Genomic DNA, 15548 nt, shown 5'->3' on the forward strand with positions numbered 1-15548 from the left:
TTCCCACACTCCCCTTTCACTAAATCCTGAGTGGTGGTCTGGACACTAGTCGTTTGGATAAGACAATAAACTTCGGTCCTGTGTGCAGCATGCACTTAGCACACATAAAAAAAAACCTATGTAAACAAAAGGGTTGTCCTTGGCAAAATTCTGTAGAAAAATCCTCTTTGATAGGAAAACAAAAACACTTGCAGGCTAAAAAAAGAAGAAAAAAGGGGGGTGCATGGTGCTCTCATTGTAGCGATGTGCTTTCCCTGGGGAAGGCAGCCAAAATTTTACACTGAGAAATCTGTTGTGACACAAGAGTGATACAAAACATTGTGTAGATGGGCAAGTTCTTGACATGTTCAAACAAGGATGCAATCCAGATTCTTTGGCAGACACAAAAGAGGCAATTTACTCTGCAAACCGTATTCTATGCAGATGTATCCACATCAGAATCTTCTTTGCATACATCTGCTTTGGCCTGTTTATACCAATTAGCAAATGCCAAGCCACTGGCTGCTGGAAAGAAAATTTCAGACAGTACAGCACTGCTCCGGTGGAATGTCATTTGCATCAGACTACATCCTGAGATAGTCTGAGTCCTGTTCTAAGTTGGATATGTGCAGGTCACAGTGTGTAGTGTAAAGGCATGTCTTTGTTTAAGACACGAATAGAGCCGAATCACTTTGCAATGTAAAACATCTCAAAATGAGCACAAACAGAAAGGCTGGTTCAACAGACAGACAGCGAGCAGACCAACTTTTGATACTTCAGCCTGAAAGGAGTTTACTTCTTGCACTGACTTTAGGTTTTTTCCTTCAACTTATTAACTGTATTGTGTTGTGTTGTGCTGTGTTGTGTTGTTTTGTGCTGTGCTGTGCTGTGCTGTGCTGTGCCGTTATGTTGTGCTGTGTTGTGTTGTGTTCTGTTGCGTCATATTACTCTTTGTCACAACACATTTATCTGTGTGAAATTCTGTCTGTTCTCCCCGGGGAAAGCATGTTGCAGCAGTGCAGTTGCCACGGACAACCCTTTTGTTGCCATGGGTTCTTTTACGTGAGAACTGTGCTGCATGCATTTGAGGTGCATTTACTACTTCTTGTGCACTTTTAGGTTGTGTAATTGATTTTACTGAGAAGGGAGGTGGCAGAATGGTCAAGACGCTCTCTGCCAATACAGAGTCCACGAGGGTCTGGGTTCGAGTCCCACTCTCACTCTTTCTCCCAAGATTGACTTGAAAATCAAACTGAGCGTCTAGTCATTTGGATGAGACAATAAACCGAGGTCCCATGTGCAGCACACACTTGGTGCACAATGGCAATGAGAATGTTGTCCTCTGGCAAAATTCTGCAGAGGAAATCCACTCTGACCAGCACACAAATATATAGGCATGCACACAAGGCCTGACGAAGCGCGTTGAGTGATGCTGCTAGTCAGGCATCTGCCTTGCAGATGTGGTGTAGTGTACATGTATTTGTCTGAACGCAGTGATGCTTCCTTGAGAAACTGAAACTGAAACTTACTGAACAAAAGTAATGCAGTCCCAAGAGGTAGAATGGTGACTGACATCCCGAACTTTTCCTTCGATCTCAGCAAGGTGACAGCCCTTCACTGACACCCTGCACTTTTACTTCAATCTCAGCAAGGTGACAGCCCTTCATTGACACCCTGCACTTTTACTTCAATCTCAGCAAGGTGACAGCCCTTCACTGACACCCTGCACTTTTACTTCAATCTCAGCAAGGTAACAGCCCTTCCCTGACAAGCACACTAGTCAGCGGCAGTCCAGGGGTTAAAACAATCATGTTGCACACAGTCAAGGAAGTACATTCAGCTCATTACAAATATGTAGTCTGCCACAGAGGAACTGATAATCCAAGACTGAATTTCAGGTTTTTGTAACCATCTCCCCCCCCCCTTCCTGCCCCCCCGTACCCCTGGCCTCCCCACACCCCCTTTCCCATATTGTTTGAGCTCCCAGTCCCTGTGCTAGGCAACCATTACTATCATCATCAGGATTCCCTGTCCTGTATTCAAAACACTTATCAAACGTCTTACAAACACTTATCAAACGTCTTACAAAGCAACTCATTAAAATCTCTTTCCTTGCAAAACCTTAACCCATCAATGATACATTCAGATCACAAAAAAACAAACACATTAAAAACAGACATAAAACAAAATAACAACAACAACATAGGCATAGCATGTTCTGGTTATAATACTCAGTGAAAACACTATCTATACGTTATGGTTACAGACAGGTGAACAAAGGGAAACAGAACACACACCAGTGAAGCTTGTACACAGGAAGCACAAGAGCGACTGAAAAGTGCTTCACACACAACCACTGGTGTACAACACTGAAGGAGATCACAGAATATACACACAGCATACAGACTAAAAAGAAGGAACCTGTACGTGACTTTTTTCTCTCTTTTTTTTTATGCTCTATCATCTATACCATTTCAGAGGCACTGCTTTTTATAACACTGAAGGAGATCATAGAATATACACACAGCATGCAGAATACAAAGAAGGAACTTGTACATAACTTTCTTTTTCTTTTTTTGATGCTCCATCATCTACATCATTTCAGTGGCACTGATCCCACAGCGTTCATTCTGAACCCCCATACACAGCCACACCCAGGTTCATCTGCTGCTAAACACCACCGACTAAACCCTGCTGATGACTGCTAAGTCATGATGCCAGACTGAGTGAGTGTCGCCCCTGTACCCACTGCCCCTTGATCCAGAGTAGAGACTGCCACAACACACCTCCAATGATAGTCCCCCATGGATCTGCCAACATTGAAGGTGTACATATCATTTTTTCCCCCCACTTTTTTGAAATGACAGAACTGCTAAAACACTCAGGGGTGACCTATTTTCCATCTGGGTCTGAAATCGCGGCATTAACTCCACAATAATGCATACGTTTTTGGGTTTTTTTCGTAAGATTTACAACTTTTCTATTCTTTCTTCAGTCTGACTTCAGACAAAAGTCTGATGAACCTCAATCATGCCTGAACACCAGAACATGTGCACTTGGGGAGCTAGTCGACAATCACCTGACAATCCCTGTGGCCCAGGTGAAATACAGTGCGGGCAGTCCTTGGTCAAGAACTGACCTCTCCACCCTTGATGCATTTGGTGGGTTTTGGAAACAAGAACATACCTAGCATGCACATCCAGAAAAATGGAGTGTGTCTGCCTATATGGCGGGAAATAAATGGTTATACACATTAAATGTTACATATCTGTCTGAGTAAATGTTACATATATGTCTGAGTGTGTATGTGCCTGTGCCTGAAATCTGATTGAATGACACAGGAAAAGAATGGTGAGCGCCCAATGGCAGCCATCAGTCGGCTCTACCAAGGTAGGCAGTCTGTTGTTCAAATGACCCTGTGTTTGTAAAGCACTTACAGCTTGGTCTCTGACTGAGGATAGGTGCTGTATAAATATCCATATCAAATCAAATAAAGGGAGACACGGCAGTGCATAAGTGACCAAAATGATGATTTTTCACAATTTGGGTTTTGATGGATTTTGATTCTTGAACATCTCTTCTAAAGTATGCAAACGCTTTTGTTTTTGTTTTTTTAGTGTAAAGATGTTGTTAAATAATGAAATAATTGCCAATAAAGATTACTTGCTGAATGACAGAAATGTTTATTTTGTTCAATTTCAATGCAAGTCATCAAGTTTCTGGCCTTGACAACATGGGTTACGGGAACACAAACCATACATGACATATTGACACAAAGGTCAAAGCCTTGTTTACACGAAGAACTTCACATCATACCTCTCCTGCAATATTGCACATCCAATTTTGGATGAGAGGATAAACAGAGGTCGTGTGTGCAGCATGCACTTAGCACACATATAAAGAACCCACAGCAACAAAAACGGTTGTCCCTGGCAAAATCATGAAGTAGAAATTGGCTTTGATAGTAAAACAAATAAACTTGCAGACATAATTTTTTTTTAAGTAACAAGGGTTGGTGCTGCACTGTAGTGATGAGCCCTCCTTGTGGAGAGCAGCCTGGATTTCACACAGAGAAATCTGTTGTGACCATACGATACAATACAGTGTGTGTTTGTATGGTGATGGGAGTGCGAACTGGTTTGGGATATATAATGCAGTGTTAGGAGTGCACTCAGATTCTCACACATGTTCATACACACACACACACACACACAAACACACACATACACACACACATGTGTGAGAGAGAGAGCACTAATGCACGCACACATGTATGTGTGTGTGTGTATGCATGTGTGCGTGTGTGCAATCATATGTGTGTGTGTCAGTGTGTGTATGTGTGTGTGCATGCATGCATGAATGCACACATGTGTGCTTACAAGTGCCTGTGTACATGTTATTTACAAAAGTGTATCCACAGATCGGTGAACAGAGTGCTACGGCTCCACATCAAAAGGTTAACGGAAAGCAACCATCTTCATCCCTGATTGCACATGTATGTTAAGAACAGTTCACTAGTACTTGACGCCCAAAGCAAAAATAAAGCTTAGGAAGAACACCCAGAACACTAAGAAAGCTGGTAGTGAGGGTACGTGAATCAAGTTTCAATGACACAGCGCATGTACACTCCCTTCTGTTACACAGAGAAAGGTAGAAGGAGGAATTAACACTCTGTACCCCTGAGAACTACAGCTGTGTTCTCTCCACACTGCTCTATGGCTCAGAATGCTGGAGGATGACTGAGAGTGATCTAACCAACTTGTAGTCTCCAACAATCAAGAATATGATACAATCCTTGACTCAAGCCTGTGTTTGGAGGATATAAGGCAACCTCCCTGACATCAGAAGAATCCTGCGAATCTTCTGGCCCAATACCATCTCCAACCAATGAATACTCGCCCCGCGCAGTCAAGAGAACATGGAGACCATTATCATGAGGAGCTGGTGGAAATGGACTGGACATGTCATCTAAAGAGAGCAAGGTCACATCACCCTGACAGCCCTTCACTGGACACCAGAAGGTGGGTACAAGGAAGAAGGGCGCTTTTCACATGTTAGTTTCAGCCTCTGTGTGCACTCAGCTGTTATAGTGCTGGTCCAGAAAAACTGCAGGGTGGCTTCACCGATGGGGTACAAAGCGTTAAATGGGTGTCTGGTTTTTTCCATATTAGTAGACATTGATACCGTTTTGAACTCGTGAAAGATCTTACCTCACTAGTCGCAATAATGTCAAGATAAGTGTCTGGAATAAAAGACAACAATGTGTGAAGAGAAACAGGGTGAGAAGGCTGATGTTTTTTTTCCCCGTGTGCATGTGTGCGTGCGTGTGTGTGTGTGCGTGCGCATGTGTGTGTATGCACCTGCCTGCAAATATGCTTCTGTCTCACAATACATGTGTTTGTATGCATAATAGTGCAACTTTTATTTTCATAATTTATTCATCTGGTGTCTTTATTCTCTATGTGTGTGTAGGGGGGGGGACGGTGTGTGTGTGTGTGTTTGTACTTGTATATGGGCGTGTGCATGTGTGCATGGTGTGGTAGGAGTGGTGTGGCATCTTATGCTTATGAATGCCATATCTGTTTTTATGTGAGAGTGTGTGCATGCGCATATTAGCTTGTTTTAACTTCTGTTTACATATAGTTAAATGGCAATGATTTCATTTCCTGGTTTGCTTTTCATTTGGATCCTTCACAGAGCTATCTAATCAAAGTTTGTCAAATTCTTATCAAGAGAAGCAAATGTCTGTATACATGTTTCTAAAGCAGTGTGGCTCTTTCAAAAATAAACCAGAAAAGCTTATTTATTCACCCACGTTCAGGAGTGTATGAAGCTTTAAACAAAAAAGCAACAACAAAAAACAAGAGAGGCAAGGCCTTGAAGACTCACTTGTGATAAATTAAGTCCCCTAGCATTAATTACAGAGCAATTTCCCTTTTTTACTATCTGCACCAAAACGTTTGCAAAATAAATAAAAATTCCATGCTTAGCAAAAGAAGTTCCTCTTTGAACAAAAAATGATAATAATGACTCCTCTTGTTGTTGTGTCAGAATAAGAGGTCAAAGTTGCAAGTTTAGAGAATACAAGAAATATAAATATAACAGTAAATGCAGTTTGCATATAATTAGGCTTCTTTTTTTTTGGTTTTTTTTGTGCCCATCCCATAGGTGCAATATTGTTTTAAACAAGATGACTGGAAAGAACTGAATTTTTCCTATTTTTATGCTAAATTTGGTGTCAACTGACAAAGTATTTGCAGAGAAAATGTCAATGTTAAAGTTTACCACGGACACACACACACACACACAGACACACGGACACACACACACACACACACAGACAACCGAACACCGGGTTAAAACATAGACTCACTTTGTTTACACAAGTGAGTCAAAAAGCAAAAAAAGCAAGGGCAGTAACTCAAACATTAACCCACTGACTGCTGTACTTTGAAACAATGGGATCATCAGTGTGATGTGAATTTTGAAGAGCGAGAACCACTTCGAGCATTCTTTTAAGTCGTGTGATTGATTTTGCTGAACAAAGAAAGAATGGTGATTGACTTCCTGACCTGTGACTTCAGTCACACCTCATGCAACACTTCACTGCCACGCAGATTCGTCAACAGTACTCAAGGTGGTAATCCAATAACCATTCTAATGGTCTTAAGGCCAGAAGCAGGAATAGGTTTTGACCAAGAACTGACAGCATTTAATTTGCCCCATGAAATGTTTATTCTTTAACATGTATTTAACAAGGCTGATATTACCGCCCCCCCCACCCCCATTTATCAGTGTGTGTGTGTGTGTGTGTGTGTGTGTGTGTGTGTGTGTGCAGGTGAATTCAGCTGGTTTTTAAGGATTTTTTGTTCTTTTGGTCACATTTCAGTTCTCCATGTTACCATATTCCTCATTCCATGATTCTATGATTTCATGATTTCCTATCATCTCCAGGTTTGCTCTATGAAAAACTGAAGTAGATCTCTGAAGTTTCATATACACTGTTAAGCTATGTATCTAAATTTTGTGACTGGACTTTTTTTTGATCAAGTAACTCTCCTGAATGTCCCGGCAAATCAATAAATACAATATGAAGCAAATGATAAATAATTTCTTCTGTGTACTGCAGATACCAACACGGCACCATTTTTTTTCTCTGATGAACTGATAATAGCACATATTCCAAACTCTCAGTGCCATCTGTCAGGTCTGATATAAATCGTGTGGACCTGGCACAAACCAAGACATGATTATCGCTGTCTGGCAGCCATTTTAACCTCCAGACCGCTGCTGACTAGTATGCCTGACAGTGAAGGGCTGTCACCTCAAACAGACTGAGCTGACCATAGGTCAGAGTGTCAGTCACCATTATTGATTTATTCATCAAAAAATTTTTTTAAATTTTTTTATACTTCTTCCTCTTGGGATTGCATTACTTTCGTTGAGCAAACTCAGATTATACAGGACATAAAAAAGTAGTAACTGCACTCACAGAATTCATACAAAGCTGATCTCTTTTCTCCAAGTCTCAGCAGTAAAAGGGTTAAATATCATATATAAAAAGGGTTAAATATGTCATTAGCAAGCACTGAAAACTACCTTTTTATCTTATTTCATTTTTTCAACACCAGCTCAAGAACCTCATTGCTGACTTAAAAGATTAAAAAAAACAGAGGGGAAAAAACAACAACTGTAATGTCTGACCTCAAACAATACAGCACTAAAGCCTGCTGCTTGCTGCGTTACTTACTTTGAGTTTTGGAAAGTGCTGAGTCAGGGTACACATACTCATCGTCATCTGCCTATCATGGCATGACAGAACAACAGTCATCAGAATAGGAGAGATCTCAAACAAGAGATCTCAACCAGCAAACAAGTGAAAAAAGAAAAAAATGATTGGCAAAAGCATGACACTCGATGACTAAAACAGGCAGAGACAAACAAAAACAAAAACACACGTCATAAACTTCCAGTACAAGAAGATATCCAAGTATCTGTACTATTACTCCCATTCTTCATTACAAAGGTGGTATCTATTCTAATGATCTTTGTTTTTCCTTTTCAAAGACATAATTCAGCTCCATTATACACACACACACACACACACACACACACACACACACACACACACACACACTCACTCTTTCTTTCTGTCTCACACACACACACACACACTCACACAAACTCTGCCGAACACATACACACTCACTTACACACACACGCGTGCACACACACACAAACACACTGTGTGCAAACAACACTGAAGCAAAACATACGTGCACACACACACACAACATGAACATGCACAACACATGCGCATATACACAAGTGCACACGCACACACACAAGTATTCAAGCTTTGTTAACTCCTTCAAAATTAAACTGCACATAATTTAAATTACCTTCAGCCTGCCACTTCATTCAACTTTATCTGTTCGTTTTACATCTCTGTACACTATCTGACATGAAACATAACTTCTACGATATAATAATAATTTGTTACTACTACTAGTAGTACTATTACTACTACCACTACTATTGTTATCATCATGACAATCCGCACTACTGCAACTATTACTATTACCACTACTACTAGCATCATTATCATCATAATCATATCATAGAAAACCACAGTGAAATATTTGGGACACAACCAATGCAACATGACTAAAGAATCTGACAGGGTTATAATGGTGGATTTTCAGGGTGATTCACAGTCAATTTCTGGAATTGGAGGAGTGCTAATGACTGTTTATTCAACAAGGCCATGGCCCCATTTGAAGAGGTGATTACATTTTTTTGTATGAATACATAATCATACACAAACAAAATTGTGTTCTGGTAAACCAGTCCTAAAACTACATCTTTCTAATGATTTGTAAATACATATGGCAAGATTTAGGATAATGTTTTCATTTGTAAAAGAAAGAAGTAACACTAGCTGAAAATTACTCTGTCTGCTATAGTATCTCAATGGAATATATCTTTGTTTCAAGTCATCTAATATAACATCAAACAACGTGGACTTCATCTTCTTTAGCAGATATACACAAAGGGCATACCATGTTTCCAGTGCAGTTCTTATATCTTTCACTGTGCATTGCAATATCAGATACACTGAAACAAAACTTTGTTACAGAACAGCTTATGAAATGGTTCATATTCATTGCTGAACATGGTTTTATCAGACGATTTGTTTTGAACAATCTGAACAAAGAAAAGGGCATTCCACTCCAGCCGTCAACAGTCAAGCACACACTGTTTAAAACAAGTCACAAAGCTATGAACACATCCAACACCTTGGTTAAACCAAACGCAAAACCAGAACTACATAAGCATTTCTAAATGTTGGTAACCCATGCTACCCTTCCCCTGGCATCTAGAGCACACACTATTTGATATGCTTGTGAAGGTAATCAGCATTCATTCATCTGAACCACTCAACCAATATCTGATACATTTCACATACAAATCAAAATAACTCTGTAATTTGCCAAGCCCGCCATAAACCAAATCATTTGGTTTCTTCTATCGACCTGTAAAAGCATTTCCAAATAAATGTAGTTTTTCCATCTCATGTCCTTTTTCCAAACCCCAAATCTCAGCACCATACTGTTCTATAGGCTGTGCATGAACATCAAACAATTTCAAAAAAATAATTTTATAGAATTACTTTCAAATGGATATAACTATTATAAGAATTGTAGTATACTCAGGACAGGTTGTTTCCCTTTGCTAACAAGGTTTCAGCATGTAAAGGTAAAACTAAGTTTTGGGGGAGTGGTACCAGGCTCTAAGACCACAGAGCAAAGCTGTCTTCAGCGACAGAAAGAGGAAAGTGAGTGGTTCCAGAACACACACTGTAGGTCACCTTTGCATTGCCTGGTAAGTATTCATCGTAAAACACTGTAGGTCACCTTTGCATTGCCAAGTACGTATTCATCATAAAACACTGTAGGTTACCTTTGCACTGCCAAGTAAGTATTCATCATAAAACACTGTAGGTCATCTTAGTATTGCCAGGAAAGTATTCATCATAAAACACTGAAGGTCATCTTAGTATTGCCAGGAAAGTATTCATCATAAAACACTGTAGGTCATCTTAGTATTGCCAGGAAAGTATTCATCATAAAACACTGTAGGTCATCTTAGTATTGCCAGGAAAGTATTCATCATAAAACACTGTAGGTCATCTTAGTATTGCCAGGAAAGTATTCATCATAAAACACTGTAGGTCATCTTAGTATTGCCAGGAAAGTATTCATCATAAAACACTGTTGGTCATCTTAGTATTGCCAGGAAAGTATTCATCATAAAACACTGTTGGTCATCTTAGTATTGCCAGGAAAGTATTCATCATAAAACACTGTAGGTCATCTTAGTATTGCCAGGTAAGTATTCATCACAAAACAATGTAGGTCATCTTAGTATTGTCAGGTAAGCATTCATTGAAAAACATGTCCAACAAGCATAGTGCAGGAATAGAACTGAGCAACTGTTAACAGGGCACAGACAATATTCTAATAATCACAAGACACAAATTTCTTAATTATCATAAGAGACAGATAATTTAATCATCACAAGACACAGGCAAATATCACCGTTGTCACAAGACACTGACAATGTTCCTAACTATCACACTACATGAATATAAGACATGAGCAAATATCATTATTATATCACAGTACTCTGACAAACGTCATAATTATCACAAGACATTGACAAATACTCTCATTATCACTAGACACACTGACATTTATTCCAGTTATCAGAAGACACTAATAAATACCCTTTTAATCACAAGACACTGACAACCATCGTGATCATCACATAACACAAACAAAATGATCACGTCATACTGACATGTACAAGATTTTTTTTTTCTTTTTTGCCAGCAGATGTGGAGAAGGATATATGGATCTCTCCGCACACTCCGCCACCTCCTTGAAACTAAAACTGAAACTGCTTACAGATATCCTAATCATCACAAACTTTAGACAAGCTGACTCACCTGTGTTTCGGTGATGACATCGTTCATGACTTCATAATTATCTTCTGGTGGCTGCCAACAGATGAAGTTTAAGTCAGATTCTGAGAAAGGACATTGTAAACTGACCTGACAAAACACAAATATGAGACTGATGGTAATCGCCAATTGTGTTAGGAAGAGGAGGAATTTCATTTAATGTCCCATCAGACATGCTATGGTGATTTAGTTAAAGTACGCCAATCGTGTTAGGAAGAGGAGGAATTTCATTTAATGTCCCATCAGACATGCTATGGTGATTTAGTGAAAGTATTCATTTTCACATTTGAATGCTATCAATTTGAAATAAAATCAACCCTGGTTTCAGCTATAAGTTAATTGCGATGTACAAAATTCTGGTTGCTCCAAAATGTTGCCGGTACAATGGCTGTGGTCTCACCAAGGACACAGCATGACAAATAAAGGGTTACCTGAAAGTACGCTCCTAACAAATACACAGCACAAATCGTCATATGACCATTCACCAAAACACAGAGAAATAGAAACAAAATCACTGTTAAAACACTGTTGAAAACATGTAGCAGCTGTAAAATGATATCTTATTTTTAGAGCTGAACTGTTAGTGTCTTGCTTATCATAATCCATGGGCAGGTCACTCTCCACTGTACAATTTCCCACTCAAGGCCTGTTGGGTCTGTGTGAGGGTCAGGCATCTGATGCCTTTCAGCTTACAGCTCTGAGCACTTTGTACAAAAAGTTACAGTAACGCAAAGGAACATGATAGAATGGATCCACAAACACACTCTTACACACACACACACACACACACACACTCACACACACACACACACACACACACACACACACTGTCACACACATGCAGATGCACATACACACATAGACACACTCAGAAACCACACACATACACAGACACATCCACATGCTGCTTACAATCGTCACTAAAACTTGTTTTAAACATACTCACATGCATGTATTTGCACACAAACACCATATCCACCACCAAACACACACACACACACACACACACACACACATGCACTTGCACTTACACACACACGCGCGCACACACAAACAAACAAAGAAACACGCACATTCACATGCAATTACACACACACACAAATACCCACAAGCACTTGCAATTACACCCCCACTCCCACACTCCTCCACACAAAAAACGACTTACCTGTTCTGGTGGCGGGGTGTAGTAACGGGTGGTGGGGGGAGGGGGGGGTGGCTGCCTGGTGGTGGGGGTGGGGGCCTCTGTTCGTCTGTCCAGGAAGGGGGAACCTCCGACAGGGGACTTACGAGGGGGGCGGGGGGGAGGCGTGGGGCTGTCTGCTGCCGTGTCCCTTCAGGAGTTTCAAAACATCACACTTTCAGTTTCCAGGGCCTGACCAATAGGCTGGGTATATGTGAACGTCAGGCATCTGCTCTTTTTTTTATCTTTTTTTTTTCTTCCCCCCACCCCCACCCCCACCCACCCACCCCAAAGCAAATGCAGTGTAGCATATACTAATCAGTCTGCATGCTTTGACACCTCCCTGAGTAGATGTGTGTGTGTGACTGAAACCTGACTGAGTGACACAGGAACTGAATGATGAGCGCCCAGTGGTAGCTGTCAGTTGGCTCTTACCCACGTAGTGCAGACTGTTCTGCAAATGACTACGTGTTTGTAAAGCACTCAAAGCTTGGTCTTCCACCCAGGATAGGTGCTATATCAAAGCTTGCAGACTGATCTATATATGCTACACCATATATGCATAAAAAAAAGTTCTGAAAAGGGAACAGGTGCCAAATCTAGACATAAATCCAACAGACTTATCATGTGTTGAGAGCATACCTACCAAGGTATGTATAAAACATCGACATAAAAGGAAATGGGATAAATAGATAAATCAAATAATTAAGTAAATGCCTTTATACAGAATAAGAATGAAAGATACATAGAAGGCAAATGACTGAAATAAAAATCAGAACAAAACTGGGCCAGATTCAGCGAGCTTGAGCACCCCCTATGTTTTCCCCAGTTTTCATTGGGTTGGGTTGCTGGAGTGGTTTCAGGGATGGTATGAATTGATAGTCATGTCCAACAATGACCATCAGAACAGCAGAGGAGGCAATCTGGGCAAGAATTTTATTATAATGGAGAGTCTTGTCCGAGGTAAATCCCTACTCTCTCAGCCAAGAGGGTTTTACGACAGTCAGCACTGGGGATGGTCCCAAAAGGCCAACTCTCCCCCCAAGGCTTCAGCAATCAGAGCCAGAGCAATCTTGCCTCCTAGTCTGAGAATCACAGTACTTAACAAAAGTTTCAGTTTCAGTTTCAGTAGCTCAAGGAGGCGTCACTGCGTTCGGACAAAACCATATACGCTACACCACATCTGCCAAGCAGATGCCTGACCAGCAGTGTAACCCAACGCGCTTAGTCAGGCCTTGAGAAAAACAAAACAAAACAAAAAAACAAAAAACAAAAAAAACAAAAAAACAACAACCGGGGGAATAAATAATAGATAAGTTGACATAAATAAATAAATAAATAAATAATTATAATATAGAAAAAGGTAGTAGTAATAATAATAATAATACTAATAAAATGATAATAATAAAAAATAAATAAATAAATAAATAAATAAGACAACAATAGTGATAAATAAGCGAATAAATGTAAAACATGAAGACACACATTCACACATACACCCACACATGCGTAACAGAAATGCACCAAACATGCAAACAAAAGACTGAGCTGTAAATGAATTTCCTGATGCACTGGAGAAACCACTGATCATGCAGCTGTCACTTTGCTGCTGGCCCAGCTGCAAACTTGTGTAACTGCTTTGAAAAACAGAGGAGTCAGGGGGTCCAACTCTCTGAATGTGTCTACTAAATGGTCTGCAAGTTGTTCTTGTTATCAATTCAGGCTGCCTTTCCCCCACTGTTTTCAGTGAGCTGGGTTGCTGAAGTGGTTTCAGGGAAGGCTGACTTGGGATGTGGAGCACCCCTCTGCTACATACCCCTCTCCAAACTTTCCATTTCATAACCTGTCCACTGTCCATCAAATGCATTATCCGGGCGGCAGTGTGGCAGCTGATTTCATGGACATGGTTGTTTTATATGTGTTGGTTAAGGGGCTGGCCAGGGGGTGTGTGTGAGACAGCAAATCATTGCATGTGCATCATGTATCCGTGTGTGTGTGCTGAGTGTGTGTGTGTGTGTGTGTGTGTGTGTGTGTGTGTGTGTGTGCACATTTGCATGCATGTGTGAGTATGTACTCATGTATGGGTGTGCACAAAATCAGTGAACCTGGTCCAAGGTTATTCTGATTTTGATTCAGTCATTTGCTTTTCTTGAATCTTTCATTGCTAATATTCTAAGGCGTGCACATGTGTGTGTAAGTGTGTGCACACATGTGTGTGGGTGTCCTTATGTGTGTGCTCAAAGGGGGTATCTTTACTTTGATTACTTGTTACGTTGCTAAGATATTACTTGTAAGGGGGATATGGGAAAAGTGGCCAGAGTGCACATGCTGTATAAAAGTGTGTGCATGCATGCATGTGTTTGTTCATGTGTGTGTGCGTTTATGTGCGTATTCAAAGGGGATAATCATTTGTTTCAGTACCTGTTAGGTCGTTTGGACAGTGCATCTCTCAGCCCTTCCACGATTGTTGGTTTGCGTTCGAAACTCTGTGGCTGTTGTCGAATCTCGTCCAGATCCTCTTCCGGAATTTCATAATATTGTTCAGGTGGCTCCGGCATCTATTGATAATAATAATAACAATAATAACATTATTCAGCACTTTTTCTCAAAGTGCTTTAAATGTTCTATAAATGAGGAAATAACAAAATAAATAATCTAACACAAACTTCAATCAGACATGATACATGATGACACAACTTGTTATACTCACTCACTTACACACACATGCACTCATGCACGCACACACGTACGTACACACACACACACACACACACACACACAGACACACGCACACACACACATAACTGTTGTGATAAAACAGAAATCAGGTATTTTTCACCCCTCTTCTCCTGTCTTCTATCACAGGAAAAATATTTATACAGTATGATTTTTTTTTCCCCCATCTTGTATCACAGGTGAAAATCTTTTCACAGTATGATCTTTTCACCTTTTCTCCTAGCTGATATCAAAAGAGAAAACCTTTTACACAGGACTTTTTTTTCTTGTTCTTCTCCTGTCAGGTGTCATAAGAGAAATTTTTTCCCCTCATCTACTTGGTATCACAGGAGGAAACCTTTCATAAAGTACCATCTTTCCCCCTCTCTCCTCCTATCAGATGTCACAGAAGGAAATCTGTTCGATGGTATGATCTTCCCCCCCACCCCCACCCCCCTTAAATCCCCCCCCCCCCGCCCTTTTTTTCTTCTTCTCCAAGGTATCAGTCACATCTTAATCAATGCCCATGACCTGTACACTTAGGACAGTGTCAACAATTTACCCATGTTTGTAAAGTCAAGGCAAGGCAGGAAGTTTATTTCATGAACCCCCTGGTGACATGGAAGCATTATACATCAACGTCTTTGA

General features: G+C 40.5%; 1 protein-coding gene across 4 annotated transcripts in view; it reads right to left on the reverse strand.

The window, feature by feature from the left end:
* LOC143276229 (uncharacterized) overlaps window positions 1-15548 on the reverse strand; it is a 56744-nt gene that overhangs the window by 20335 nt on the left and 20861 nt on the right. For 2 of the 4 annotated variants that reach the window (XM_076580716.1, XM_076580704.1), the window contains exons 9-13: window positions 14607-14743; window positions 12171-12336; window positions 10991-11041; window positions 7730-7781; window positions 5190-5221 (exon numbers count right to left, since the gene is read on the reverse strand). In XM_076580716.1, the coding sequence (XP_076436831.1) occupies window positions 5190-5221; window positions 7730-7781; window positions 10991-11041; window positions 12171-12336; window positions 14607-14743 (438 nt within the window). The remainder of the gene's footprint in view (window positions 1-5189; window positions 5222-7729; window positions 7782-10990; window positions 11042-12170; window positions 12337-14606; window positions 14744-15548) is intronic. The other 2 variants (XM_076580722.1, XM_076580708.1) reach the window with 1 other exon arrangement.

This window comes from Babylonia areolata, chromosome 2 (genome assembly GCF_041734735.1).
Source record: "Babylonia areolata isolate BAREFJ2019XMU chromosome 2, ASM4173473v1, whole genome shotgun sequence".
Lineage (NCBI taxonomy): Eukaryota > Metazoa > Mollusca > Gastropoda > Neogastropoda > Buccinidae > Babylonia > Babylonia areolata.